General features: G+C 53.0%; 1 protein-coding gene across 1 annotated transcript; it reads left to right on the top strand.

The window, feature by feature from the left end:
• Positions 1-1,492: 1,492 nt before the first annotated feature.
• Positions 1,493-27,000, top strand: NOX5 (NADPH oxidase 5). Its single transcript, XM_072951170.1, is given in 15 exon segments — positions 1,493-1,733; positions 3,258-3,341; positions 3,547-3,638; positions 5,119-5,211; positions 18,035-18,153; positions 18,693-18,745; positions 18,748-18,800; positions 20,309-20,363; positions 20,366-20,449; positions 23,840-24,037; positions 24,895-25,142; positions 26,399-26,490; positions 26,492-26,523; positions 26,703-26,825; positions 26,828-27,000. Coding segments are annotated over 15 exon segments (1,740 nt in total).

The following is a 27,000-nucleotide window of genomic DNA, read 5'->3' as shown; positions in this document are numbered from 1 at the left end:
CCTTCTCTGTCACCATCCTGCTGGGGGCAGCATGCCTGCTTGGTTTTTGCAGGTGGAAGTGGTTGGGTTGGAGGTCGCAGTTTTTCTGTGGTGTTTCGCTGGAATAGAGTGGTTTCTGTCTAAACATTTTCTGTAGTGTTAGCCTGCCCCTTCCCAGATCCTTCAGCTAGAGAAAGTGGCTTCTGTTGGGTTTTTACGTATGTGCCTCTCCTGTGTCTGGGTCGTCAGCTTCTTTAGCTCCGAGTCTGGGATGTACGAGGCAGAAGAAAGAGACCTGGAGAGGGCCCCGCCACCTTGCTTCCTGGGCTCAAAGTCTCTGGCCCGTACGCCTGCTTGTTTTCCTGCCTTTTAGGGTCTCCTTGTGTCTGTTTTGTGTATCATGTCCCGGGGTTTTCAGTGTGTTTAGGAGTTTGTACTTTATCCTAAAGGTAGAAAGAATATTTTGAAGGAGTTTAGGCATCTTTAACAAGTCATTCTCGTTGGCTGCAGTGCAGATAAAGGGTACGAGGGAACAAGACTGGAAGTAGAGGCTAGTTAGGAGCCTTACAGGAATCTGGTGAAAGGTGATGATTCCTGGATTTGGATGGTAATAGAGGAAGTAGAAATAAGGAGCTGGATCTGAGAGGTGTTTAGGAATTAGGAATCAACAGAACTTGGTGATTGGTGTCCAAGACAAAGAAAGAAGTCAGCAGTGACTTGTGTTTCTGACTTGAGCCATGGGGTGCATGGTAATGTACTTTGTTTTTTTAATAGCATTTGTCACAATTACAATTTTATAGTTATTTGTATAATTATTTATTTAGTGTTTGCCTCCCTTCACCAGACTAAGTCTAGGGGAGAGGGGGCCATGAGAGTTTTGTTCACTGCTGTAAACTTAGTGTTTAGCACAATGTCTGGCCTGTAATTATATGCTCAATAAATATTAACACATTACAGTATATTTAAGAAGAAGCACACTTGTGGGCGAAAGGATTTTGGAAGTGCTATTTTTTAATACATTAGATTTAAGATGCCTATGAGACCTAGCCCAGTTAGAGAGCCCAGCCCACGCACTGGCCTAGCACTTAAGAGATAGTGGTAAGTAAGAACCTGGGAGCTACTGCGTATAGATGGAAGTGTAAGCCGTCGAAGCAGAGGGAGTCTGTACAGTGGGCGGAGAGGAGAGGAAGGCCTAGAACGGAGGCCTGGGGACTCCAGCTTAAAGAGACACGTGAGGAAGAGGAGCCCCTAAAGCAACGGGGGAGAGAGCAGAGCAGCAGGAGGCGCACCGCACCGGGAGCGGAGCGGGAGCCGAGGGCTTTGCAGGAACAGGGGAGCCAGCCCTGCTGCGACTGAGGGAGGAGACGAGACGCAGAAGGAAAACCAGCTGCTCAGTTACAGCAAAGACGGTTTGGGTAGAAGTGTCGGTGAGCAAGGCATGTTGGAAGATAAGCTGAGGTAAGAAAATGGAGATAGAAATGCAGACAGTTGTTGAAATATTTAACTGACTAGAATGAGAGAAGAAGGTGGTATCTGGAGGGGAAGTTTTCGGTATTTTCAGGCGGATGAGACTGAATCACGCTCAGGAGCCGATGAGAAGCAGCGAGCAGGAGGGGACAAGCTGAGGATGAAGAGGAAAGGTGAGAGGTGCCGTCGGGAGCGGCGCAACGCAGAGCACTGGGTGGAGCCGCTGATGTCTCTGCTGCGGTGGAAGGAAGGGGAAAGAATGGGCTCAGATAAAGGGGGACTTTCAGGTTTGGTAGCAGAAAATCGAGCGAATTCCAGATTGTAGCTGCTTTTTTTCCAGTGGCGTAAAACACATGTTGCTATTGAGTGAGTCAGAAGGTTTAAAAGGGATGGTGTACGTGAAGGGACCAGTCGTGGTAAGCGCTCCCTACGTGAAAGCTCTGTGTTGTAGCTTTGCAGAGGCTTCGTGTGATCACTGGGACCAGTGCAGCACAGCGTGACTTGAGAGCATTCAGAATGTCTCCTTTACATTCTGGGGAAGTGCATGAGACCCTGTCTTGAGAAAATGTGTACATTGGACTAAAGCACTGTAAGGCACTGCTTTATCTATTTTATTGTTTCTGTTTCGGTGGAATGCTTTGTTCTAGATTGAAGCCAATGTCTACTTGATTTCGGACTGTTCCTGTTTAAACCCCCTTTGATGTTCCCGTGGACCGAGCCTTGACTCTGGCACCAGCTCTGACTGCGCAGGAGGAACTCGAGCAGCACTTTGGGCCTTGGCGTCGGTCACGCTGACGGGCCTCACGGACCAGCCTTGGCCTTGTGCCCCAGTCCTGCGACCTGGGTCTCCTGCTGCTCCTGAGACTTCACTCTTGCCTCAGGAATCAGGGTCCGGGGCCCGAAGCCCTGGCTGAGCAACCCGCCACCCTCCCTGCTGCTCTGGCCCCGCTTCTCGGGGGCTAGGGTCTTGCTGGATCCTGCCCTGGGGCGTCGGCACTAGTGGGCTTGCCTGGTGCTTCCTGCCTCTGCGAGTTGCCTTCTCCTACGTCACTGATTGTTCCGCTGTGGTCCTCACGCCAGCAGCGCGAGCGTCACCCAGGGACTTGTCAGAAGGGCACGTAATCGGACCCCACACTGAGCGTCTCCGGTTTGGTGGTTGGGAGTGTATCCTAGCTGTCTGTGTGGTCCTGAGCCCTCCGTGGTTCTGATGTGTGATGAAGTCTGAGAGCCAGCACGCCACAAGGACCTACAGCTTTCCAGGGCATCAAGCTACAGTGAGAAGTCACTGAGAGCACGCTTTCTCTCCGCACGCTCGGCCTGGTGAACTGCACCTCCCGCAGGGACAGCTGCATCTGACGCTCGCTGCCCGTCACGGGGCTGTGAGCTGAGTTCCGTGTTGGCTCCTGCCGGCCTGCTCAGTCCTAGTTGCCCTCGTGTAGAATTGGGAAGGTTGCTAATATGTGGTTAGAGGTTTGATAGACGAAGTCTGCACATGTCTTAAGTCTCCTCAAATAATACAGTCACAAATCAATCCGTGCTTCTCATTTTGAAGAACCGCCTTCAGTGGACAACTGTTGGGCAGTATGTTGCATTTTGCTTTGCAGAAGGCATGAAAATGATCATTTCTGATTCGAAAATGAGATAAAAGCCCTTGGGCCAGGGGTGTTGCTGTTCTGGTTGTAGCTGCTGGCCCCCTGGGGGCTCCGAGCAGGGCTGCAGCCGGCGGTGGCGGCCGTTGCTGCGGCCCCGCTGTCGCCACCTCTGTTGTTGGAGGTGGTGTCCGGCTGTCGTTACCCTGGTTCTGGTTGCAGGCACCACCTCCGCTGCAGTTGAAGCCTCCTCCGTAGTTGCCTCCTTCACCGCTGCCTCCTCCTCGCTTCTGGAAGCCACCTTGGGTGCCTCTGGTGGACCTCGGTCGTCATATCGCTGGAAACCACTGCCACCCCCACAGCCCCAGAAGCCACCGCTGCCCCGGCGGTCGAGGTGTGTTTCGGGGGTGGCCCAGCCCGCTCCCTCCTCACCGTGCTGCCTCTCCCCCTGCTACGGGAGCGTTTCTCTTGATGTCACCCCTAAAGGGGGGTGACCGCTGCCTTCCTGCAGCGCAGGGTCACATGAAGATCGGACCCAATGACCGCAGGCTCGTGGAGGCTTTTGCTGACTGTGAAGCTCCATACCCGCAACGCCCGGGTCAGGTGGGCGCGTGGCTCTCAGTGAGGGAGTCGCCCCTCCGCTCGGCGGGGGCGCCTCCCCCCGCCCCAGACTCAGGGCCTTGCCTTCTCCTCCTCTCTTCCTGCTCCTCTGTTTGCGCAGCTCAAGCCAGGCTGGGCTTTCCTGACTCGCTCCTGAATCCCGTCCAGACCCACCTTCCTTATCCTTCCCCCCCGTGCTTTCAGATTCTTAGCTGACCTTTTAACTTTTCTATAGAAACTGGAATCTTTCTGGTATTTCCGTCTTACACTGGAACTGCCCCCTCCCCGGATCTGCTGGAAGTCTCATGTGGCGCGCAGACCGCTGCCGAGCCCGCAGGAGGTCTGACGATCTTGCCGTCTGGGGTCGGGTCTCTTCCTGTCTTCCTGCACCACACACATGCAAGCTTCCTGCCTCCCAGAGCATCCTGTCACGTTGCTGCTCTCAAATCACGCTCTCGCCCTTCGACAGACCTCATCCTGTTTCCTCACTGACCTCACGACATTCCATTGGCGTGATCTGCTGGTCCCTTGGTAGCCCTCTGAGTGTCTCCAGCTGCTGGGCTCTCGCCCAGACTTCTGAGGAATTGGACCTGCTGCTGGTGCCGAGAGCTAACATGCAGGGAGCTGCCAGCGGGACTTGTGCCTGGGACACCGTGGTCCAGTCATGGCAGGCCCCCCGGGAGGCCCTGCTCCCTACCGGGTCCCCGCAGGAGCCCTGGGAGAGGGCTTGATGAGCACGGACCCCCAGGGTCCAAGTAGGGGGACCAACCGTCCTGACTGGCCCGGGGCCAGGGGCTTTGCAGGACACGGGACATTCTGTGCTAAACGGGGAAAGTCCTGGTCGCCCCACATCCAGGACATTTCAGCCTCAAAAGGCCAAAAGGGGACCTTTCACGTCCTGCTTGGCTTCGCGGCCCCTCCACTGACTGTGCTCACCTGATAAGGGCGTGAGTAGTGGTTTTGCCTGAGCCCGAAAGCTCTGACCCTGTCCCGGCGAGTGGTGACAAAGGGCAGGCCCCGGCAAGCTCCCTGGTGATGTGGGGAGCTGAGACTCCTCCACAGGCAGAGCGGAGGAGGAGTGTGTCTGTTTTAACTCAGGCGGAGGCTCATCAGGTAAGAGGATGCCCAGGAGACAGTGGTCCAGCCCGTTCCCAGGTGAGCTCGCTGCTGCCAGGTTGCCCACATGTGGGGCCCTGAAGCGCGTGCAGAGCAGACCTCTCTTCAGGTGGGTGCAGTGGGGGATGGACTTGGAAGTGTGTCCTAGATGACTTAATGCATCTGCCTCCTGGTCCCCTGCTCACCCACCACCGCTCCGTGAGCCAAGGGGCCGCGGAGGGAGGGACACTCCTCCTGGTCTCCCTTCTCGAGCTATTTCAGTTTTCACCACGGGCCTGACTTGCCTCAATGAAAGGGAATGGAATCATCTTGGACCCTCCCTAAGCAGACAGAGTGCATCCTGTAGCTTCGTGTCTTTGTGTTGTAGTGTCCTTCCATGCGCCTCAACCCGGGATTTGCAAAAGGCCCCCGAGGGCCTGAGCGGTCAAAAGACGGGGTCGTGCAGGCTCTGGCTGCCACGGTAGCTGCTGCTCCTGGGGACGCAAGATGCAGGCCTGGCCTTCCCAGCCCGGTGTGCTGGGGGCGTGCACCCCGGCACCAAACGGGGTCCTGGAGTTTAAAAGATGTCTCTGTCAGTCCTGGGATGGGAATGAGCTGGCTGTGTTGCTTCAGAAAGACGCTGTGTTCCGTGATCTGTGCTGCACGATGTGCTCTCTCTAAAAAGAGGTGTTCTTTTTTAAAAAACACCTTTATTATGGTATGTTTCCTGTACAGTAAGCTGCACATATGTACAGATGTACAATTTGATGAATTCTGACAGATGTGTGCACCCATGGGATCACCACTGCAATCAGGACAGCTAACATTTCCATCCCTCCCAAAGAGGTGCAATTTTCAAGCTCCCAATTTATCCCTTCCTCCCCTCTTTACCCCCTGGGAACCGTAAGTTTTTCTCTATGTGAGTCTGTTTCTATTTTGTAAATGAGTTCATCTGTGTTTTTTAAGATTCCACATATAAGCGATATCATATATTTGTCTTTCTCTTTCTGGCTCACTTCACTTAGAATGACCGTCTCCAGATCCATCCACGTTGCTGCAAATGGCGTTATTTTATTCCCTTTGTGGCTGAGTAGTATTCCATTGTATAAATATACCACAGCTTCTTTATCCAGTCATCTGTTGATGGACACTTGAGTTGTTTCCAGGTCTTGGTTATTGTATATAGTGCTGCTGTGAACATTGGAGTGCATGTGTCTTTTCGAATTAGAGTTCCCTCTGACATCCCAGAAGCGGGACTGCTGGATCATATGGTAAGTCTATTCCTAGTCTTTTGAGGAATCTCCACACTGTTTTCCACAGTGGCTGCACCAAGCTGCATTCCCACCAGCAGTGCAGGGGAGTTCCGTTTTCTCCACACCTTCTCCAGCATATGTCGTTTTTGGATTTTTGAATGACGGCCATTCTGACTGGTGTGAGGTGATACCTCATTGTAGTTTTGATTTTCACTTCTCTAACAGTTAGTGATGTTGAGCATCTCTTCATGTGCTTGTTGGCCATATGAGTGTCTTCTTTGGAGAAATATCTATTTAGGTCTTCTGCCCATTTTTTGATTAGGTTGCTTGTTTTTTGATATTAAGCTGTATGAGCTGTTTGTATGTTTTGGAAATTAGTCTGTTGTCAGACGCATCATTTGCAAGTATTTTCTCCCATTCTGTAGGTTGCCTTTTTGTTTTCCTGATGGTATCCTTAGCTGTGTAAAAGTTTTAAGTTTAATTAGATCCCATTTGTTTATTTTTGCTTTTGTTTCCATTACTCCAGGAGTTGGTTGAAAAAATATATTGCTGTGATTTCTGTCCGAGAGTGTTCTGCCTATGTTTTCCTCTAGGAGTTTTATAGCATCTGGTCTTGCATTTAGGTCTTTACTCCACTTTGAGTGTATTTTTGTACATGGTGTTAGAGAATGTTCTAATTTCAGTCTCTTACTTATAGCTGTCTGGTTTCTCCAGCTCCACTTACTGAAGAGACTGTCTTTTCTCCATTGTGTATTCTTGCCTTCTTTGTTGTAGGTTGATTGACTGTGAGGGCCTGGCTTTATTTCTGGGCTCTCTATCCTGTTCCATTGGCTATTCGGGGTCTTTTGTGTTTCCGTAAAAATTTTAACATTTTTTGTTTCAGCTCTGTGAGAAAATGTCCTGGGTAATCTGATAGGGATGGCATCGAATCTATAGGTTGCCTTGGGCAGTGTGGCCACTTTAACAATACTGATTCTTCCCACCCAGAAACGTGGTGTCTCTTTCCATTGGGTGGTGTTGTCTTCAGTTTCTTTCATCCGTGTCTCAGTGTTTGGAGTACAGGTCTTTTGCCTCCCTGGGTAGGCTTATTCCGGTGCTCTGTTTTTTCTGGCGTGATGGTGAATGGCACTGCTTCTTTAACTTCTACTTCTGCTCTTTCATAGCTGGTGTGTAGAGGTGCAGCTGGTTCCCGCACGTTGGTTTTGTGTCCTGCAGCTTCGCCAGACTCGCCAGTGAGCTCTGGTGGTTGTCCGGTCACTTCTTTATGGTTTTCTATGTATGGTATCAAGTCATCTGTGAACAGTGCTAGTTTTCCTTCTTTGTTTCCAATTTGGATTCCTTTTATTTCTTTTTCTTCTCTGACTACTATGGCTAGGACTTCCAAAACTGTGCTGAATAAAAGCGGGGAGAGTGGGCATCCTTGTCTTATTCGTGATCTTAGAGGAAATGCTTTCAGCTTTTCACTGTTAAGTATGACATTAGCTGTGGGTTTGTCGTATGTGGCCTTTATTATGTGGAGGTGTGTCCCATCTGTGCCCACTTTCTGGAGAGTTTTTGTCATAAATGAGTGTTGAGTTTTATCAAAAGCCTTTTCTGCATCTGTTGAGACGATCGTACGGTTTTTATTCTTCAGTTCGTTGCTGGGGTGCATCACGTTCATTGATCTGCAGGTACTGAAAAACCCCTGCACCCCTTGGATAGCTCTCCCTTGATCATTCATGGTGTGAGATCTTTTTAACGCGTTGCTGGAGTTGATTGCTAGTATTTTGCCGAGGATTTCTGCATCTATATTCATAAGTGATACTGGCCTGTGATTGTCCTTTTTTGTGATATTTGCCTGGTTTTGGTATCAGAGTGATGATGGCCTCATAGGTGAGTTTGGAAGTGTTCCTTCCTCTGCAAAGTTTTGGAATAGTTTCAGAAGGACAGGTGTTAACTCTTCCTTAACCATTTGGTAGAATTGACCTGTGACGTCATCTGGTCTTGGACTTCTGTTTGTCTCTTGCGACAGCCTTTATTTTAAAATCTGTTTTGTCTGATGTAAGTATTGTTACTCCAGCTTTCTTTTGGTTTCCATTTACGTGGAGTATCTTTATCTGTCCCCTTCCTGTCAGCCTGCATGTGTCCCCGGCTCTGAAGTGGGTCTCTTGTAGACAGCATGTATGTGGACCTTGTTTTCTCAGCCAGTCTGTGTCTTTTGGTTGGAGCATTTATTCCATTTACATTTAAGGTAATTATTGATACATATGTTCTTATTGCCATTTTGTTCATTGTTTTGCATTTGTTTTTATAGGTCTTTTTTTCCTCTTTCTTCTTTTGGTTCTCTTTTCTTATGGTTTGACGACTGGAGGAGTTCCCTTAACATTTGCTGTAAAGCTGGTTTGGTGGTGCTGAGTTCTTTTAGCTTTGGTTTGTCTGTGAAGCTTTTGATTTCTCCCTCAAGTCTGAGCGAGAGCCTTGCTGGACAGAGTGTTCCTGGTTGTAGGTTTTCCCCTTTCATCACTTTAAGCATATCGTTCCACTCCCTTCTGGCCTGCAGAGTTTCTGCTGGAAAATCAGCTGATCACCTTATGGGAGCTCCCTTGTATGTTATCTGATACTTTTCTCTTGCTAATTTCAATATTTTCTCCTTATCCTTAATTTTGTCAATTTGATGACTTGTCAGTTTATGTGCCTTGGTGTGCTCCTCTTTGCGTTGACCCTGTGTGGTCCTCTCTGCACTTCCTGGACCTGGGTGACTGTTTCCTTTCCCAGGTTGGGGCTGTTTCCAGTGATCATCTCTCCAAAAATATTCCCAGATCCTCTCTCTCTCTCTCCTCTTTCTGGGACCCTATAATGCGAATATTAGTGTGCTTCATGTTGTCCCGGAGTTCTCTCAAACTACCCTCATTTCTTTTCATTCTTTTATCTTTTTTCTGCTCTGCCATAGTGATTTCCACTAATCTGTCTTCTAGCTCACTGATCCGTTCTTCTGCCTCATTTAGTCTGTTCTTGATTTTTTTCTAGTGTATTACTCATTTCAGTGATTTTATTCTTCAACTCTGTTTGGGTATTCTTTATAATTTCCAACTCTTTGCTAAAAATTTCACTCTGTGTATCTATATTCCTCTTGAGTTCTCTGAACATCTTCACCATCATTACTCTAAACTCTTTCTCAGACAAATTGCCTATCTTCTCAACACTTACTTCTTTTTCTGGGGTTTTATCTTGTGCCTTGGCCTGGGAGATATTCCTCTGCCACCTCGTATTATCTGTCTTTGTATTCATACTTTTAGGTGGGTTAGTTACGTTTCTTGACCTTGAAGAGGTGGCCCTCTGTTGGAGATGTCCTGTGCATCTCAGCAGTGCACACCTCTCTTGTCACCCAAGGGCCAGGGTCCAGCAGGTCCTAATGTAGAGTCTGGCCTGTGTTTGTGGATCCCTTCCACAGGCTTTGGGTTTGTTGTTTTCTTATTTCTGGTATCTACCCTCTGGTGGATGAGGCTTATGCAGGTTTCCTGGCAGGAGGAGCCGGTGTCTGCCCACTGCTGGGTGAGGTTGGTCCTGGACCTCTGGTGGGTAGGGCCATGTCTAGAGTCCTTTGTGGCTTAGGAGGTCTGCTGATGGGTGGGGCTGTGTTCCTGCCCTGTGTGTTGTTTGGCCTGAGGCTTCCCTGCAGGCTGTTGGGTGAGGCCCACATTTCCTTCCTCTGGGAATCGTAGAGCCTGATGGTTCTTGGCACCTGTCAAAAACAAAAGGCTAGAATAATATTTTTCTTTCCTCCAACAAAAAGTGTGCTTTATAGCTACTAGCCTTATTCCAAGAACCAATTCTTAGGAAACTGGATTAAGACATAAATGTACAGATTCCTGGATCAGTGCAAGCTTCCCTCCCCACTTAAGCCGCGTGTGCTCTACCCTGCCGTCCTTGACTGAGTGGCTGCTATAGTCCAGGCATTGCTCTCGTCTTGAGATTCGTTTGAGAATGAAACAAACACCTGTCCCAACCTCCTGGAGCTTACAGTCTAGTGGGGGGAGGCAGACAAAAAACAAGAAACGTGATAAGGAGGTACATTATATAGCACATTAGAAGATGACACGGGCAGTGGAAAGAAGAGGGTAGAGCAGGGTAATGGGGGTCAGTAGTTTGGGGTTTGTGAGACCCATCTTTGAAACAGGGTGCTCTGGGTAGACTTCATGAGAAGGTGTGAGATGAGCAAAAGCTTGAAGGAGGTGAGGGAGTAAGCCAGGTAGCTCTCTGGAAGGAGGATGTCCCAGGCAGAGGGAATAGTCAGTGCAAAGGCCCTGGGGCACAAGTATGTCTGATGTATTCAAGAAATACACCAGAGGAGGCCAGTGTGGCTGAAGCTGAGTGAGTGGGGAGGAAAACCTGAGACGAGGGTGGACAGGTTGTGGGCGCATGTCATGGAGGGTCTCTGGGGGGCTTTGTGATTGTTCTGAGTGTGATGAGAAGCCAACTGCAGGTATTAAGTAGGGAGTGACCTCGTCTAACTTACACTTGCACAGGATCTCCAGGGCAGCTGAAGAGAGGACAGGCTGTAAGGGGATGAGGGTGGAACAGGGAGGGGCAGGGAGTGGCTGGGGAGGAAGCCCTAGAGAGGCAGTCAGGTTCTGTACCCATTTCTAATGCGGCAGTAGAAGCAGCCAGCTCTGCTTGCGGGCTGGATGTCAGACCTGTGGGAAAGAAAGGACTGGATGAGTGCTCCTAGTTCTGAGGGTGAATGGGGAGGGGTCATTTACTGAGATGGGATCACCAGGGTGGCTCAGAGTTAGGGGATACCATGCGTCCAGCTTTGGACGTGTTAAGTGTGGGATGCATGCTGACGTCCGAGTGGTGATGTTAAACGGCAGCTGGATCTGTGGGACCACAGTTCAGGGCCAAGGTTGGGGCTGGACACATGCACTTGATGATGCGTTTGAAGACCATGAGCCAGATTAACTTAGTGAGGAGGTTAGTTTAGGTAGAAAAGATAGTCTGAGCCCTACTGATAAATGCCAGAAAAAAGCAAAGCGAAACAGGATTTATCAACGAGTCAGGACGCTGAGGAGTCAGTGAGCTAGAAGGAAACCAGGAGAGGGTGGGATCCCGGAAGTCAGGGAGACAGAGTTTCAAGAAGGAACGAGAGCGCACCTTCATCGAGCGCGTCTAAGGACTGGGGACGACCACTGGGCTTGGCCATGAGGCTATTGGTAATTTTATTAAGAAAGATTTCTTTCAGGGCTAGAAGTCTGATGGGAGCGGGCTCTGAAAAAAAAAGGGGGAATGAGAAAGTGGAGACTGGGTAGCAACTCTTTCAGGAAGTTTTGCTGCTAAGGAGAAACGGGGCAGTAACTGGAGAAACAGTGACCCAGCTGAGAAGAGGGAAATGATGCAGAAAGCAAGGGGGTGATGGCCGGTCCCAGCTCTGGAGTGGGCGAGGGGACGCGCAGGGGCTTCAGGGCACAGGGCGCGGGCAGGTGACCCGCCGCCTTCTACGCTTGTCCGCCTCTCAGCCCCCCTTCCTACCCAGCCTGGTGCATGGAGTGGCTGCAGCAGTGTCCCCACCGTACAGCAAGCAGGAAAGTCTGTAGCTACAGACCCAGGTCTCCACATCAGGCCCAGGAATCAGCAAATAATCTGCTGTAGGGCTGGAGTGAGGGCATCGCACCTTTGACAAAAAGTGCAGAAGAAAAGCACTTTATGCCAAAAAAACAACCCGTCAGGAGCACGTCAGGCGATGAAGCTCTGTGTCCTTCTACAGCAAGATGTGTCCCACTTTATCCACCCGAGAGAAGAGGAAGGGAGGTTTTCACCATTTTTCCTTCCATGATGATGTTTCACTTCATTACTAATCAGACTAAAGCAAATAAAAATGGAAAATGTCATTTTTTGCCAAATGACCAAATACTTTAAAGGCCAGTTCTTGGTATTCCCAAGTGTTTGGTAAAACAGGCATTTTCTTAATACGTGGGTGGGAGTGAAAGATTGGTTCAAGGCCTGTGGTGAACAGTTTGGCTGCTGGTTGCGACCACAGCCTTGGAACAGTTCAGACCTGGGCTTAATAATCCCTGTTTCAGGAATCCAGCCTAGAGAACCTGTCGGGAACTTGGACAGAGATTTAATAAGATTTCTCACAAACTTGTGTCTGGTGATGGAATAAGTGTGAGAAAATTAGCTGTCCAAGCACAGACAGTTAGTTTACAACATCTGACTCATTCTTATTTAATAACACGGAGAAAGGTTTGAAATATGTTGGCAACTTAAAAAAAGGTACAGAATTATCCCCAGTGAATCATTCAATGCTATCTTAGGGATTGTATATCCTCTCTTCAATTATGTGTAGGCTAAAAATTATCCTATTTATTGAATTTCCTAAAATGTTAATAACCATATATTTCTCCATATTTGTAGTTGGGTTTTCTTCATACCAACCGGGCTGGTTTCATTTCTGCCTATTTTTATTTAATTTCTTATTTTTTAATGGATTTTTTTCTCTCCTTTTTTCTTTGAGGATTCCAAATATGCTTACTATTTATTATTTTCACTTCTTACAGAATGAATTCCCCCTGTTACTGGTTTGATTGTCTGTCTTCTCTATTTTTTAAATGAAATGTAGTTGATTTACAATGTTGTGTCAATTTCTGGTGCACAGCATAGTGATTCAGTTATACATATATATATTCTTTTTCATTATAGGCCATTACGAGGTAACAGCATAGTGATTCACACACACACACACACACGTGTTCTTTTTCATTATAGGCCATTACAAGGTAGTGAATACAGTTCCCTGTGCTCTACAGTAGGACCTTGTTGTTTATCTCTTTTATGTATAGTAGTTTGTATCTGCAAATCCTGAATTCCCAATTTATCCCTCCACTGCCCCCTGCCCCTTTTCCCCCTGGTAACCACAGGTTGATTTTCTATGTCTATGAGTCTGTTTCTGTTTTTATAACTAAGTTCATTTGTCTCATTTTTTAGATTTCACACATAAGTGATATGTGGCATTTTTCTTTCTCTTTCTGGCTTATGTCACCTAGTATGACGATCTCCATGTCCATCCATGTTGCTGAAAATGGCATTATCTTATTCTTTTTTATGGCTGAGTAGTATTCCATTGTGTATTCATACCAAATCTTTACCCAGCCATCTGTCGATGGACACTGACATTGTTTCCATGTCTTGGCTGCTGTAAGTAGTGCTGCTGTGAGCATGGCACGGGTGGGGTGCATGCATCTTTTTGAATTAGAGTTCCCTCTGTTGTATGTGCAGGAGTGGGACTGCTGGATCATATGGTTTTCAGTTTTTGAGGAATCTCCATACTGTTTTCCACAGTGGCTGCACCAAACTACATTCCCGCTTATAGTGCAGGAGGGTTCCCTTTTCTCCACACCTGCTCCAGCATTTATCGTTTGTGGACTTTTGAATGATGGCCATTCTGACTACAGTGAGGCCACGCATCCTGTCATCCGTCCCCTCCCTGCTCCAATGCTACAGAACAAGAAAGCAGTCTTCTAGAACATGTTCATTTGAACTAAAGTCTATGATAAAAACTGTGAAAATTTCTTTTTAAAGATGTCTTCCTTCTAACAAACATTTCAGAAGGGCAGGCTTTCCCCTCAGTGATACTGTTGCATGATAACAGAAATCACAAAAATTATACACGTTCATTGTCGGCTGTTACCAGATACTGGTTATAATTCCCTGTGCTGTGCAGTGAATCCTTGTAGACTATCTGCCTTCTATGTAGCAGTTTGTATCTGTTAATCGCAAACTCCTGATTTACCCTATAATGGAAGAGAATCTGAAAAATGTGTGTGTGTGTGTGTGTGTATACATATACTGAATCACTTTGCTATACACCTGATTTACAATATTGTAAATCAACTATATTTCAATAAAAATAGGATTTGAAAATTGATAGAACTCTGACCTTGAGGTCGTTCCAATTCTAAGAAAAGAAGTCAAGCCCAAATCGAAACCTTGAGGCTGAGCTCCCACGACGTTGTCATCACAGCACAGAGCCCGGGACGGTCCCCCTGAAAGAAGAGCAGGCGCCCTTCGTCCTGTCTGGTGCTCCCTCTGGACGCGTTTGGAGCCGGCGGTTGCCGCAGGGCCACGTCAGAACGGGAGCAGCGCTTACCGGTGCCGCCAGAAGATCTCCCCGGTTCCGCAGAACTTACCTTCCCTGGGGACTGATCCGGATGAGAGCCTCTGAGCCTGTGGGCAGAGAAAGGTGGGTGACAGCAGAGGGATCTGGGGGAGTCCTGCTGGCTCAGGGGCCGACGTGACTCACACAAGGAGCCTTTAGGTACCCCACCAAAGCCACAGGCTTGGGTAAATTCTAGCAAACAGCTTTAAAACAGAACTAAACTAAACTAAGCAAAAATTATTTCCCTCATTTTGGAAATGAACCAGAAGCATCTGAAGCTACCAGGGGGAAGCCCCAGTCAGCAGCGGGCGGCCGGGGGGTCTGCCCGAGCCGGTCGCTTGCCAGACGGCCCTCGAGACTTTGACTGCACAATCTAAGTGATCACATGATTTCTCTTAGATTTTTAACAAAGAGCTTGCAGACCTCCATTTCCCCTAGGTCTCCTGGGCAGAAAGCCCCTCCACATGGCTGTTCCAGCGTGTTTTTACAGGGGACGTTGGGGCTGGTGTGAGCGCCCCGCGTGTTCACCTGCATAGTCTCACATTCAGCCCCAGATGGGCCGAGTCCCTGCCGAGCCACCTGCACCTGCTGCTTCTGGCCTCTGGGCTTCGCTCTCCTCATCTGCGGGACGGTGACGCTCACACCACCAAGCGGGGCCACGTTACATGCTGAGCTGAGCAGTGTGTGTGGAGTCCTCCGCGGAGCGCATGGCTTAGGCGGTGCTTTAACACGTGTGTTGGGGACTGATGCTCTTGTGGTCGATGAGAGCTCACTGAGCATTTTTCACCATGTGTTTCTGGGTCTCCCACCTGCCCAGTCTCCTTGAGGGAGGGAGAGTGGAAGGTCCTGGGCCAGCTGGAAGACACCCAACGTTCTTCCCAGGGGAAGCCTTGCCACGCCCCTGCACCAAACCTCCTTGGCCCGAGCTCGCCGCCACACGGCACATGGATCACTGAGAGGCTGTGGATGCCAGCAGCTTTTTAGGAAAGTCAGGACGAGGAGGAGCTGGGGAGAAGCGAACTGTGGGCTTCATGGCGCAGGCTGCCGTGCGGACAGCAGATTCGTGGAACCTGCGGTCTACAGGACGGCAGAGGATGAGCGTGCCCGGAGACACGGCCCTCCCGCCTGAAGGCGGCAGAGGGCGAGTGGCTCGTTTGTCCAGCTTTCCATTCCGGTGGCAGGGGACGGGCAGGGCTCCTTTCCCCTGGGGGCCCACAGAGGGTGCCCTGGCCGCCGGGGGCAGGAGTAGGGGGACCTGAGCTGCTCCTGCCTGGCTGCTGGCTGCTGGCTGCTACGTGACCTTGAGCGAGTCACCAGCTGTCTCTGGCGCCGTTTTCTCGTCTGGAGAAGGAGGACTTGGCCAAGCCAGACTAGTAGCCACACTGAGCGTTTAGCATCTCATCGGGTCTTCACAGCAGCCCTCTGTGGGAGGCCGACTGTCACATTTACAGACGAGGAAACTGTTGTGCCCTGGGGTCGTCCACTGGGGCAAAGCAGGCTGGACCTGAGGTCATGGTCCCCGGGGGCAGTTCTGGCCTCTCGTGACGACCTCGTGCCCCACGAGCTCTGAGCCCCAAAGAGTCCCCCCTCCTTGTCGAGGACTTCGGTTTCCTGCCGTGCTGCTTTCTTTGCCGCCATGCCCTCACCCTCCACTTCCCGCCGGCTTTCCAGCCTTGTCTCCACCCCTTCCCCAGAGTTGCCTTTCTCCTTCCATAGGCCAGCACGCTACGATTTCTGAGAAGAGGGAGGGGAGCACCTGGCACCCCGTCCCCACCCCTCCGGGCTTACCAGGTGCATGCAGCCTGTTTCCCAGGGTTGGCTCTGCTTTGGGGAGTGCGTCCTGTGGGGTCCCCAGGGGTGGAGGAAGAGGGGCACTTTAACCCCAGGGCAGTGCTTCTCCAGGTGTGAGCCTGGGCTGCCCAGCATGGGTCACAGACATCCAGGGTGCTGGTGAAATGTGCAGATCCCTGGGCCCACACCAAAGTGGGTGAGTCCGAATGTGCATTGTAACAAGCTCCCCACTTCTGACAGGCACGTGTCGGGGTTGGAACCGCTTCTCTTTCGGAGCCTGCACCGTTGGGCTGCAGAGGGTGACAGATGTCTTAGCAGTGACCCATCCTTCTATGAGATTCCTTAGTGGCAAACCGTCCTTATGTTGTTGGAGTAAGGCCTTCCTGATAAAGCTGGATTGTTGCTTTTTAAAGCAAACTTCAGGATTTAACTTGGTTACATTTTAGTGAGAGTTTGGCATCTCTGTAAGATAAACTTACAGAATTTTCTTTTGTGCGTTTACTGTCTTCATCGGGATTGGGTATCGCTAGCTTTGTAAAACAAACAGAATCTTACCGTCGTGTTTTACAATCTGAGATAGTTTGTCACTGGACGTGTGTTTTGAAGACTGGCTAAGGCTCAGCCATAAACACAAGCTGGGCCAGGCATTATTTTAAATGGTTGACACTGAACTCCTTTTGCAATTTCTTAAATAGTCACTGGTTGGCTCAGGTTGTTACTTCTTGAAATGAATTCATTCCTCTAAGTTGACCGAGCGTTTGCACACAGAACTCTCATGTTTCTGGGTCCCCTCCCTTTTGTGGAATCTGTTGCCTTTCTCAGTATCAGTGCTGCCTTTTTCTCACTTTTTCTTTAATCACACTTTCCTACTTAATCTTTGCAAAGAACCAACTTGTTTTTTCACTACATTGAGGCATAATTGATGTGTAATAATTAAAAATGAACGACTTGATGAGCATTGACATATGCACATCTGTAAAACCATCACCAAAGTCATTTTGACCTTTTTAGTTTCCTAGTTCCCTAACTTCAGATTTTATATTTTAGAGTCTCCCCTTCTACTTGTGTGTGTTTTATTCTTTTTCTAGTCCCCTAAGTGGAAGCTAGCTCATTGATTTTTTTTAGTTTTTTGTTTGTTTTTCCAAGGGGGTCACTTGGTGTATTTAATTAATTGATTGATTGATTAATTATTTTAATGGAGGTACTGGGCCTTGAACTCAGGACATCGTGCATGCAAAGCCCTCACTCTACCGCTGAGCTGTACCCTCCCCACCGCTAGCTTATGTATTTTAAACCTTTATTTATAAACGCAGCTGATCCTCATTTTTCATGGTAGTTGTGTTCTATAAAGTCACCCCAAACCCTGAATGAGCCAAGTCTGAACCTTTACTCCTGGGGAAGATACAGGGTTTGGTTCCTGCCAACCTCTGGGCACAGATTTTTCGAATAACTGTCAATACACAATTTTGTTGTATGTGTGTTTCTGTTTGAAGATTCCTCTGACAGCAGAAATCGTTGGTTGGTTCACGCAGATCTTGCGTCAGCGCACTGGGACTCGTGTCTGAACGAAGCCCGCCCCACGTGCGTTCCTCCACGAGGCGCGGCGCGTGGCTGAGGCACAGCAGCCAGGACTGCAGCCCTCCTCCCGGGCATCTCAGAGAGCAGACTCACTGGCAGAGGGCGCAGGGCGTGGGAGGCGCGCAGCCCTGCGTCGTCCGTGGGAAGGGCCTTTGCTCAGTCTGAGAGCTGACCGAGCAGGCAGGGCGCCGCCTTGTCCGAGCGCAGCTGGACGTGCACGCCAGCCCCTCACATGCTCCCACTTCACGGGTGCCCACGGTGACCTCGAAAGGGCTGCCGAGCGTTGATCTGGTGGGGGCGGGGGGTGACAGATTTCACCAAGTAGGCAGGTTCACAGATACGGAGCCTGCGAGTGACGAGGATCATTGTAGCTGAATCACTGAAGGCTGCATTAAACGCATGGGATGTAGACAAAAGCCATCCTCCCAGAGGAAAATGAACAGAACAAGAGGCTGTAGATCCTCACTCCTCGCCTCAGTCTTGGTTGGCTGGGTCCCGATGCCCAGAAAGCGCTGTCCCCGTGTTGCCCCTGACCTCGGCTCCGATCGCAGGGCAGCCGGCCCACCTGCGAGGTTTCAGATGGCGGACTCTACGTCGCGGACCAAGCCCTGGGCCGGAGAGCCAAGCCGGAGGTCCGCGTCCTGACGCGGCTTGGACTCGACGTGCTCAGGCCGAGGGGAGACTGGGGCACGATGGAGGAAACTCGGGCCTCGGCGCTGAGTCCGCCTCTGTCTCTGACCAGCTAAGTAACTCAGCCGCTCTGAGCCTGCTTCCTCCCTGAGAGACGTCGGAGGGAAGAAACGGGCTCAGAGCGGCTGAGTAACTTACACCTGCTAACAGACCAGGCGAAACAGTGAGCAGGAAGGGTTGGAAAACAGCGAAGAGCTGTGCACGTGTGAGGTGGGAGGGTCGCTGCCATCGTGTCAGTAGCGCTCCCGGAGGGGACCGTTCTCTGACCTCGTGCTCCCAGTCTGGGGTCCAGCTCACAGGGCCCCGTCGTTCCAGAGCCTAGAGATTTAAGCCTGGGCCAGACCGTGCCAGCTGGAAGGAAGAGAGGGCGACTTGGCGCTGCTCCCACCGCCGAAGCTGGTTCAACCCCCTGGGAGGCCCGAGGCCCTCGCTGGAGGAAGGCAGAGGCCCCGGGACCATCGTGAGGCCCCATAGCCTCAGCCACCCCAGACCCACACACCTGTCTCCTTTGTCTCCCAGCGCCACGAGTGCCAAGGAGGACGCCAAGTGGCTGCAGTGGGTGACGCGCCAGTTTGAGACGGGGAGACTGGTCTGCAAGAGTCCAGAAGAGCCCTGAACGCGGAAGAGGCAAGAGCCCACTCCGGGATGGGGCCCTGAGTCCGCGTTCCGTGGAGGACGAGCAGCCTGGTTTGCAGGGCAAGGTGCTGTGCAGGAGGGAAACGTTGCTCCCCGGCCCCCGGGGCCCCACTTCTGAGCAGGGCCGGAGGATGTTTCTGTCTCTGCCGCGGGGCTCTTCCGCCCCTCTCGGTAGCCGTGGCTTCCTGGGCCTTCAGACGCGTGAGGCTGGAAACCGTGCCCTGTCAAGTCTTAAGATGCTATTGACCTTGCAGTCACCACCCAGCTCGGGGACGGAGGTGAGCTGACCTGCACCTCCTGCCACAGAGCAAGGTTCCCACGGCTTGTATCCACTAGAGGCCGTTTGCACTGCCCCACCCTCCCCAGTCTTTCTCGGTGCCAGACCCTCTGCCCGTTCCCAGCACAGCCTGCGGGGACGTGAGCTGGGAGGCGGGAGGGTGAGCCTCAGATGCCAGCCTCTCCGCAGGCGTCCCTGGGCTGGCGTCTGGTGGTGCCTGCGTCCTTTAGAAGCACCAGCCGGCGAGCATTTGCCTGCCCCTGTTGGATGGGAGGGACCCTCACTTGCTGGCACCAGGGACGTTGCTTGGAACTCTAAATGTCCTGCCTCCTTTCATGGTCAATGCGGGGAAGGGAAAAGGAGACCTGCCCGACAGGGGCTGTACAATATCTCAGATAATGGCCATCCGTGTCGGCAGAGGGTAATAACGCGTTGCTCAAGCGACCCAGGGCGCAAGAGTGAGGCCAGGGCAGGGCTGACGCCCACGGTGAGCGTGGTGCCTGGGACTCACACTTTGTCTGGGTCGGTCAGCACGGCCTCCAGGGGAGCGTAGGGCCTGACGGGCTGCAGCAACGACCCAGCCTGTCCTAGACCCTGCGTTTCCAGCGCCAGCACCAGGCCTGGCAGGCAGGGTCTGCGCGAGACATGGTTGGATGAATGATGAGTGGAGAGGCTGAACTGGCAACGGAGAGCCGTGCCGTTGGGAACAGCCCACACGGAGGGCGCCGGACACCCGGGCAGGGGAGGCCCAGGCCTGCGGCGGCCTGCGCTTGTCCCTCCTTCCTGTGCTCACTGCCCCACGGGGCCACCCCGGGAAGGACCAGGCAGGACCCGGGGTGGCCTCTGTCCAGCCCTTTTCCCTGTTGCGTAAGGGGCCACAAGGGGTCTGGACGGCAAGGCTGACGGGGCAGAGAGCCGGTGCAGACTACCAGGCGCCAGGGCCGGAGAGGGGCCCACGGCCCGGACGCAGCCATCCTCGCTGCAGGGACCTGAGCAGGCCTCTCGCTAGAGCCCAGACTTGCCCCCGGCTGGTGGGAGGGCCGTGGACACAGCGCCCTGGAGTGGCCTCGTGGGTAGATCACACCTGTGTTCAGGCACCTGGGTGCTCCCTGAATCCCACCACCCCACAGCGTGCACACACACAGACACACGCACACAGTGAGTGAACCCAGAGCCCAGCCCTGTGGCCACACTTGCCTGTCTCCTCCTCTGCTCGGCGCAGTCCTTCTTTACTGAGAGATTCTTCGCCTTGTGTGACTCGGATGGAAGTGGCACCATCTGCTCCAGGAGCCGCGGCGGGCGCTCACCCACGGCAGCCCTGTGGGCAAACCTGGATTCCTCTTCCAGGTGTAGGGCGTGGATGGTGGGGCCCTTTGTGGGGCTCGGGGGGCTTGGGAGGGCAAGGGACTTGGCCCGTGTCAGTGGCTGTCCGGCTCCCCTCTCTCCCTCTCTCTGTCTCTCTCTCTCCCTCTCTCTGTCTCTGTCTCTCTGTCTCTATCTGTCTCTGTCTCTCTCTGTCTCTGTCTGTCTCTGTCTCTCTCTGTCTCTGTCTGTCTCTCTCTGTCTCTCTGTCTCTCTCTCCAGGTTCCCCGCCCCATCTCTGTCTGGTCCCTGCCTCCCTTTTGTTGGCGAGAAGGTGGGACTCTGTCCAGGAGACAAATGGCCTTGATTCAACTCACCGGAAGCCAGGACTTTCCTTTGTTCTTTCCTATGTTTGAAAAAAGAAAGCGTTTTGTTGATTTTTAATAATAAAAATAGCCCCCTGTGAACATTTTAGACGATACAGAATGGTTTAAAGAAGAAAGCGAAAATCACCCGTCATGTTTCCTACACCGCCTTCTAACTGACCACCACACGTGTGCACCACACACTTTTTTAGACAAAAAGGTGTCACACTGTGTGCACTGCCCTTTCCACTAAATATAAACATGTGTGCACGTAAGACTGTTACTTTAGACCATTTTAATTGCAGTAAAATATATGTAGTATTAAATCTACCACTTTAACCGTTTTTATGTGCATTACATACACTCACGTTGTTGTGCAACCGTCACCAGCATCCACCTCCAGAGCTTTCCTGGCTTTGCAAGCTGAGCAGCGGCTGCCCACCCCTCCCTCCTCCGCCCCCACTGTTCTGCTTGCTGTTGCTGAGAACCTGACGACTCGCGGTACCTTCTGTAAGTGGAATTATTCACGGTTGTCCTTGTGTAACTGACTGACTTCACTCAGCACAACAGCCTCAAGGCTCACCCGTGCTGCCCCGTGTGGCAGGGTTTCACCCGTTTTTGAGGCCGAGTAAGACTCCGTTGTGTGTGATGCTGCATTTGCTTGTCCACCCGTCTGTCGGTGGACACGAGGGCTGCCTCCCCCTCTCGCTACTGTGAGTCATGCTGCTGTGAACATGGTGCACAGATACCTCTTCAAAAAGACCGTGCTTTCTGTCCCTTTGGGCACGTGCCCCAGAGTGGAGTTCCTGGCTCCTCTGTTCGCAGGGCCTGTCACCTTCCACAGCGGCCACACCGTCTTACGTTCGCTCCAGCAATGCACAGAGCTTCCGGTTTCTCCAACCCTGGTTACTTTCTGGTTTGTTGTTTTATTTTTATGATAACAGCCATCCCAGTGGGTGTGAGGCGGTGACTCAGGATGGTTGCAGCAGCACCGTGGTGGCTGCTTCGTGTCCCTGCTCCGGTGTGCTCCGGTGTCCCACGCAGCGCAGGCTGGCCGTCGCCGTCTCTGACTGAGGCCGGGTTACCGCAGTTCACACCTCAGCCCCTCGGGTTATTAGTCACGTGGCGCTGGGCAAGCTCCTTAACTTCTCTGTCCCTCATTTCTTCACGCATCACATAAAAAGCATGGTCACCGTAGTAGTAGCTTCTCACGAGGCTGGTGGAGGGGCCGTCGCTGACCTCTGCGCACTCAGAACCGCGCCCGGCGTGGCTGCCCCTTTCCAGGTGTCGGCTGCGGCTCGTCACCATTCACTCAAACCCCGTTTCCAAAACGGACAATTCCGTTGTTCCCCGCTCTTCCTTTCTTTTTGGCATTATAAGTGACACTGCTGTGACCATCCTGGTGTTTACACCTTTGGCAACTTTGTGGCTTAGAGGGTCTCTGAAGGCCTGAAGCCATCAAAGGAAGGGAAGCTGAGGTGGGGAGGAGGCGCCCAGCAAGACTGGGGTGGTCGGTGAGGCCAGACCGTGTGGGCCCCAGAGGCCATGTCTGGAGCTTCAGGGCAGTGAGCAGCGGGGAGCCACTGAAGAGCGCTGAGCAGGGGAGTCACGGGGCTGGATTTGCGTCTGAGAAGCGCAGCCTGGCTGCAGTTGTGCCCCCTCTGGCCCTGGGTTCCTCTGGCTCTCATCCCCACCTGACTCGGGCTCGCCAGGCCTCACGGGCCTCTCCGTGGCTGGGACCGGCCTCGTCCTGCTCTCCTGGGTGCTCTTCGTCCACGGTGTGCACTTAGCAGGTGCAGGAGAGGGGAAGACAGGTAGTTGGATGCACCTGGGGATGAGGGACTTTTAGGGTCAGCAGAATAGAAGGACAGAGGGGTAAGGAATAAGAATGCGTGCACCAGAATGATTGTGAAGGGGACACTGGGTCTGAAACTGGCTCAGGAGAGAATAAGGCTGGATGGACGAGAGGGAGGGGCTGGGGCTCTGGATGTGGCAGAAACCTATTGCCCGGTGGCTCTCGACTAGGAGAAGACAGGAGGCATGGCCGGGGAGTGCAGCGTTAGCTCCGCTTTGTGCTGTGGTGACAGACTTCGGCTTTGCCCCAGGTGGCGGTCACAGTACCAATTAGACTTTGTGTCCCTATGCAACCACCTTCTTCCAGATGCTGCTTTACGTGCTGTATAATTAATCACCTGTTATCCTTGGGCCAATTCTGCAAAAGGGGGGTGATCAGCCCCATTCTAGAGATGAGCAAAGTAACGTGCAGTCTCTAAGGGGCTCGGAGCCGCCGCCACATGGTGGGGGCAGAAGCGTGTTGCTGTGCCAGGTGTGTCCACACCCAGACACCCCGAGATCACTGACACGAGTCCTCCTGCTCAGGCTGGTTCCAGGCCCCTGGGTCCCGCAGTTCGCAGATGCTCAGGTCTCTCATGTAAAATGACAGCCTGGAGTCGGCTTTCGGTGTCCGGGGGTCCACGTCTGCGATTCATTCAGACGCGGCCAGAACCTGCAGTGCGGAGTCCGCCCACACGGGGGTCCGCGGTCGTGTGGTCACGTCACTCTCAGCCGCTCACCCGCACATAAGGCCACCAGGCTGGACCTGAGGGCCCGGCGGTGGCCTCTCAGGGCCGCGTGGGTGAGTAGAGTCTGCTACCAGCCGGGGAGCAGCAGGGAGCCCCTCCTCACTCTGCCTCACACACAGTTCGCCTCTGGGTGGTCGGGGCTCCGGGCACGCAGCTCCTTGTGGACTCTGAGTGGATGGTCTTGGAAGTCGAGTGGTACTTAGAGAGGAGGCTGGAGATGCCGGAGGAAGCCTTGCACTGAAACCAAAGGTTCTCCATGCTTGAGGAGATGTTCGCCTCTGTTGAGCAAACACTAGGGAGCCATGGAAGGTTTGTGAGCAGAAGGTGCCACGTGCTCTTCCGTTGCCTGGGCTATACTCCTGAAGACAGTTGGTCGGCAGAAAGCTGGAGGTGACCAGACAGGAAGGGGTCACTGCTCGACGCAGTGGTTGTGCAAAGCAGGGGGATCTGCAAGGACAGAGTGGGGTCGGGGGCTCCCACTCGGCTTCCTCTCACTTGGAGCAGGCAGCGGCTCCATCGACGCGGACGAGCTGCGCACCGTGCTGCAGTCGTGCCTGCGGGAGAGCGCCGTCTCGATGCCCGCAGAGAGGCTGGACCAGCTGACGCTGGCGCTCCTCCAGTCGGCCCACCGGGACGGCAGCAGCGCCATCACCTTCGGGGAGCTGCGAGCCGAGCTGCAGTGCTTCCCCGGGGTCATGGAGAGCCTGACCGTCGGCTACCTCCCGTCTGTGCAGGGCACTGCGGGTTGGCTGTTACGCTCCAGCTGCAGAGTGGCCCACTCCCTCCGGTTGGCTCCTCCTCGCCCACCTTCTCTTGGGGACAAAGGTTCCATTTTCTGCATGTCTCTTTAGAATCGGCTCACAATATTAAGCACCTACTATGTGCTGGGCATTTTTACAAATACACCAGTGCGAGGAAATTACAGTTACAAAAGGGTGTTCAAGTTACTCCACCTGAAGCAACGAGCCTAGGCTCACACAAGGCATTGGCCAAGGCAGTTTATTTGCTCAGCCGGTCAGCCAGCCGCTCGCGGGCCGAGCCCTGCTCTCAGGGATGGCGGAGGCTGCTGGGCTGCATTCCAGGTGGAGAGAAGTAATCTGTACCAACAAGCAGACACATAAGCTAGGTAAGCACAAACCTGATAAGAGCTGCAGAGAAAATAATATAAAAAGGGTGTAACAGACCCAAACCTGACTGACTCCAAGCTCTGAGTGGCGCCACCTCAGTAGTTCGTTCTTCTTGCGTATTGACTTTCTTGTGAGTTACCATGCGTCTCAGGCCCTTCCATCCTTTTCAGTTGCCTTCCTTTTTTTTTAGTTGGGAAGTAAAGAGAGGTAATAAAAATGGCTGTGAAAGTGGCATCAGACAGACCAGGGATTCATTCCAGGCCCACTTTGCTGTGTGACTATAAGCAAGTCACTTGACCTCTCTGTTTCCTGGTATAAAAGGAAGCTGTCTTGCTTGCCACAAGGCTCCAGAGGGTTAGTGGGCTACAGAGGGAGTGGGGTCTCCAGGTTCAGACTCCTGTGGTCCCTCCCACCACATCCCTCTGAGTGGAGCCCTCTCCCCCAGTGCTGCCCACTGGCTGACGCCTCCCACTGCCAGGCCGCACCAGCGCCGTCCTCGCCCACTGACCTCCGCCTACTGGCACAACCACTGCAGCCACCTGCTCTGCCTGGTCGTCCACGCGGGCCTCCCCTTGCTGCTCTTGGCACTGGCAGCTAGTGCGCACCAGGCCCTCAGTGCCAGGGTCATGGTGGCCAAGGGCTGCGGCCAGTGCTTCAACTTTGACTGCAGCTTCATTGTGGTAGGGCTCCATGGGCGCCTGGGAACATGGGCAGCGGGGCTGGTGTGGCTCCTCTTAGACAAAATGACCCACCTGTGGACACCTGCAGCGCTGGAGTAGGATGGCACCTTACAAATCAGCTGGGCCAGTACTCAGTGGTGGAGATTAAGGCTCAGAGAGGGTCAGTGAGTTGTTCGTAGTCACGCAGCAGGTAAGGAACATAGTTGACACTTTTGTGTGCTTACTGTGTACCAGCCAGGGTGCTGAGAACTTTCCATTCAATCCTCACAGTAACCTAGGTGGGCCCAGAGGAGGCGGGGCGGGCTCCCGTTCAGGGCGCCAGCTGGAGAGAGAACACTTCAAGGGGCCTTGACTGCCAGACTGAGGAGCCAGACTGTGGTCCTCGGGACCGGAGACCGAGGGCTCCAAGTGTATTTGATGATAAGTACAGCAGAACAACTACACAACGACCCAAATGGAACTATCACAACTAAAACAAAACATGGACAAACAGAAAACACCCTCCCCGCCAGTTACCCAGCACGTGCTTATTTATCGCCGTGCGCCCTGCTGTCCTTCACCAGGGGTTTGCGGCACGAGACAGCCGGGAGGCAAGGGTCACCCTCACGGTCGGGTGTTCGTCTCTAGTTCAGATACTCTCCTTGACAGTGTCAGCCTCTCATCTGAGTGGGCCCCATTTTAGCCGCAGGACTGGCTGCAGAGACCGCACGCCGGCAGCGGGAGCCGCGTGACTCGCTGCGTTGTTAGCAGCCCTTTCAACCTGCACTGTCTCAGAAGGGAGCCTTTTCAGCTACCTGTCCTTCCTGGGGGTGGTTAGTTCAGTTCAGTGAAAACCGGATACTGTGGTCTGCACGTCCACGTACCGCGGCGTGCAGAAATGCATTCAAGCAAACGAGCAAGTGGGCAGCGCTCACCGCCACCGCCCGGGACGTCTCAGGAACCACAGGCGACTCTGCCTGTCTGACGGACGACTACGCGAGGGCCCACGTCAACACAGACACTGACCCCAGGAAGGGCTTACATGCTTCTCGTGTGTTCAGACAAAAGTAATAGGAGCAGACGTATTATAACCCGTAACACGCTCTCTCCCCTCCCCAGACCCGGAGGCCCCACTCTGCAGACCCCAGCGGTGGCCCTGGGGGAGCAGCACGGGCTGGGGGTCGGGAGGTGGTGGCGGCCGTCCGGGGGCACGGCCGGCTCCGGGCAAGGGCGGGGCGCAGAGCAGGGAGGCCGGCTCTCTCCCGCTCTGCCGCCAGGTGCTCGTGCTCAGGCGCTGCCCCACGAGGCTGCGGGCCACGTGGCTGGCTGAGGCCCTGCCCCTGGACCAGAACGTCCAGTTCCACCAGTCCTGTGCACACTGTGGCCCACGTTGTGAATTTCGGTGAGTAGCCTCGGGCTGGAGTGTGGGTGTGGTGGGACGTGGGCTTCCCACAAGCCACCTGGTTATCCTGCCCCTGTGTGTCCGCCTGCCCGCTGGGCGTGTCGGACTTTGGACGGGGAGGGGTGGGAGCCCCAACGGGCCAGAGGAGTGAGAGCAGTTTGTCTCGTGCTTGTCTGCAGCGCTCCGGGCTCAGTCCGGGGCCAGCCCCTTCCAGTTTTGGGAGCTGCTGCGCACCACGAGGTCCGGCGTTGGCTGGGTCTGCGGCTCGGCCTCCCCAGCCGGCGAGGTGCTGCTGCTGCTGCTCAGTTTGCCTGCTCCAGCTCCCGTGGCCGTCGCAGCAGCCACTTAGAGGGGCCCAGCCCTTGCCCCTGCCTCTCCCAGGCTGGGCTCCCACTTTCTCGTCATGCTGTGTCCCCTCTGTGTCCCCTCCAGGGCCCGGGAGGGTCCCGGGCTGGCCTGCACGTGGTGGACACATGA

The sequence above is a fragment of the Vicugna pacos genome, chromosome 27 (assembly GCF_048564905.1).
Source record: "Vicugna pacos chromosome 27, VicPac4, whole genome shotgun sequence".
Classification (NCBI taxonomy): domain Eukaryota; kingdom Metazoa; phylum Chordata; class Mammalia; order Artiodactyla; family Camelidae; genus Vicugna; species Vicugna pacos.
This window is presented reverse-complemented; position numbering and strand designations above follow the sequence as displayed.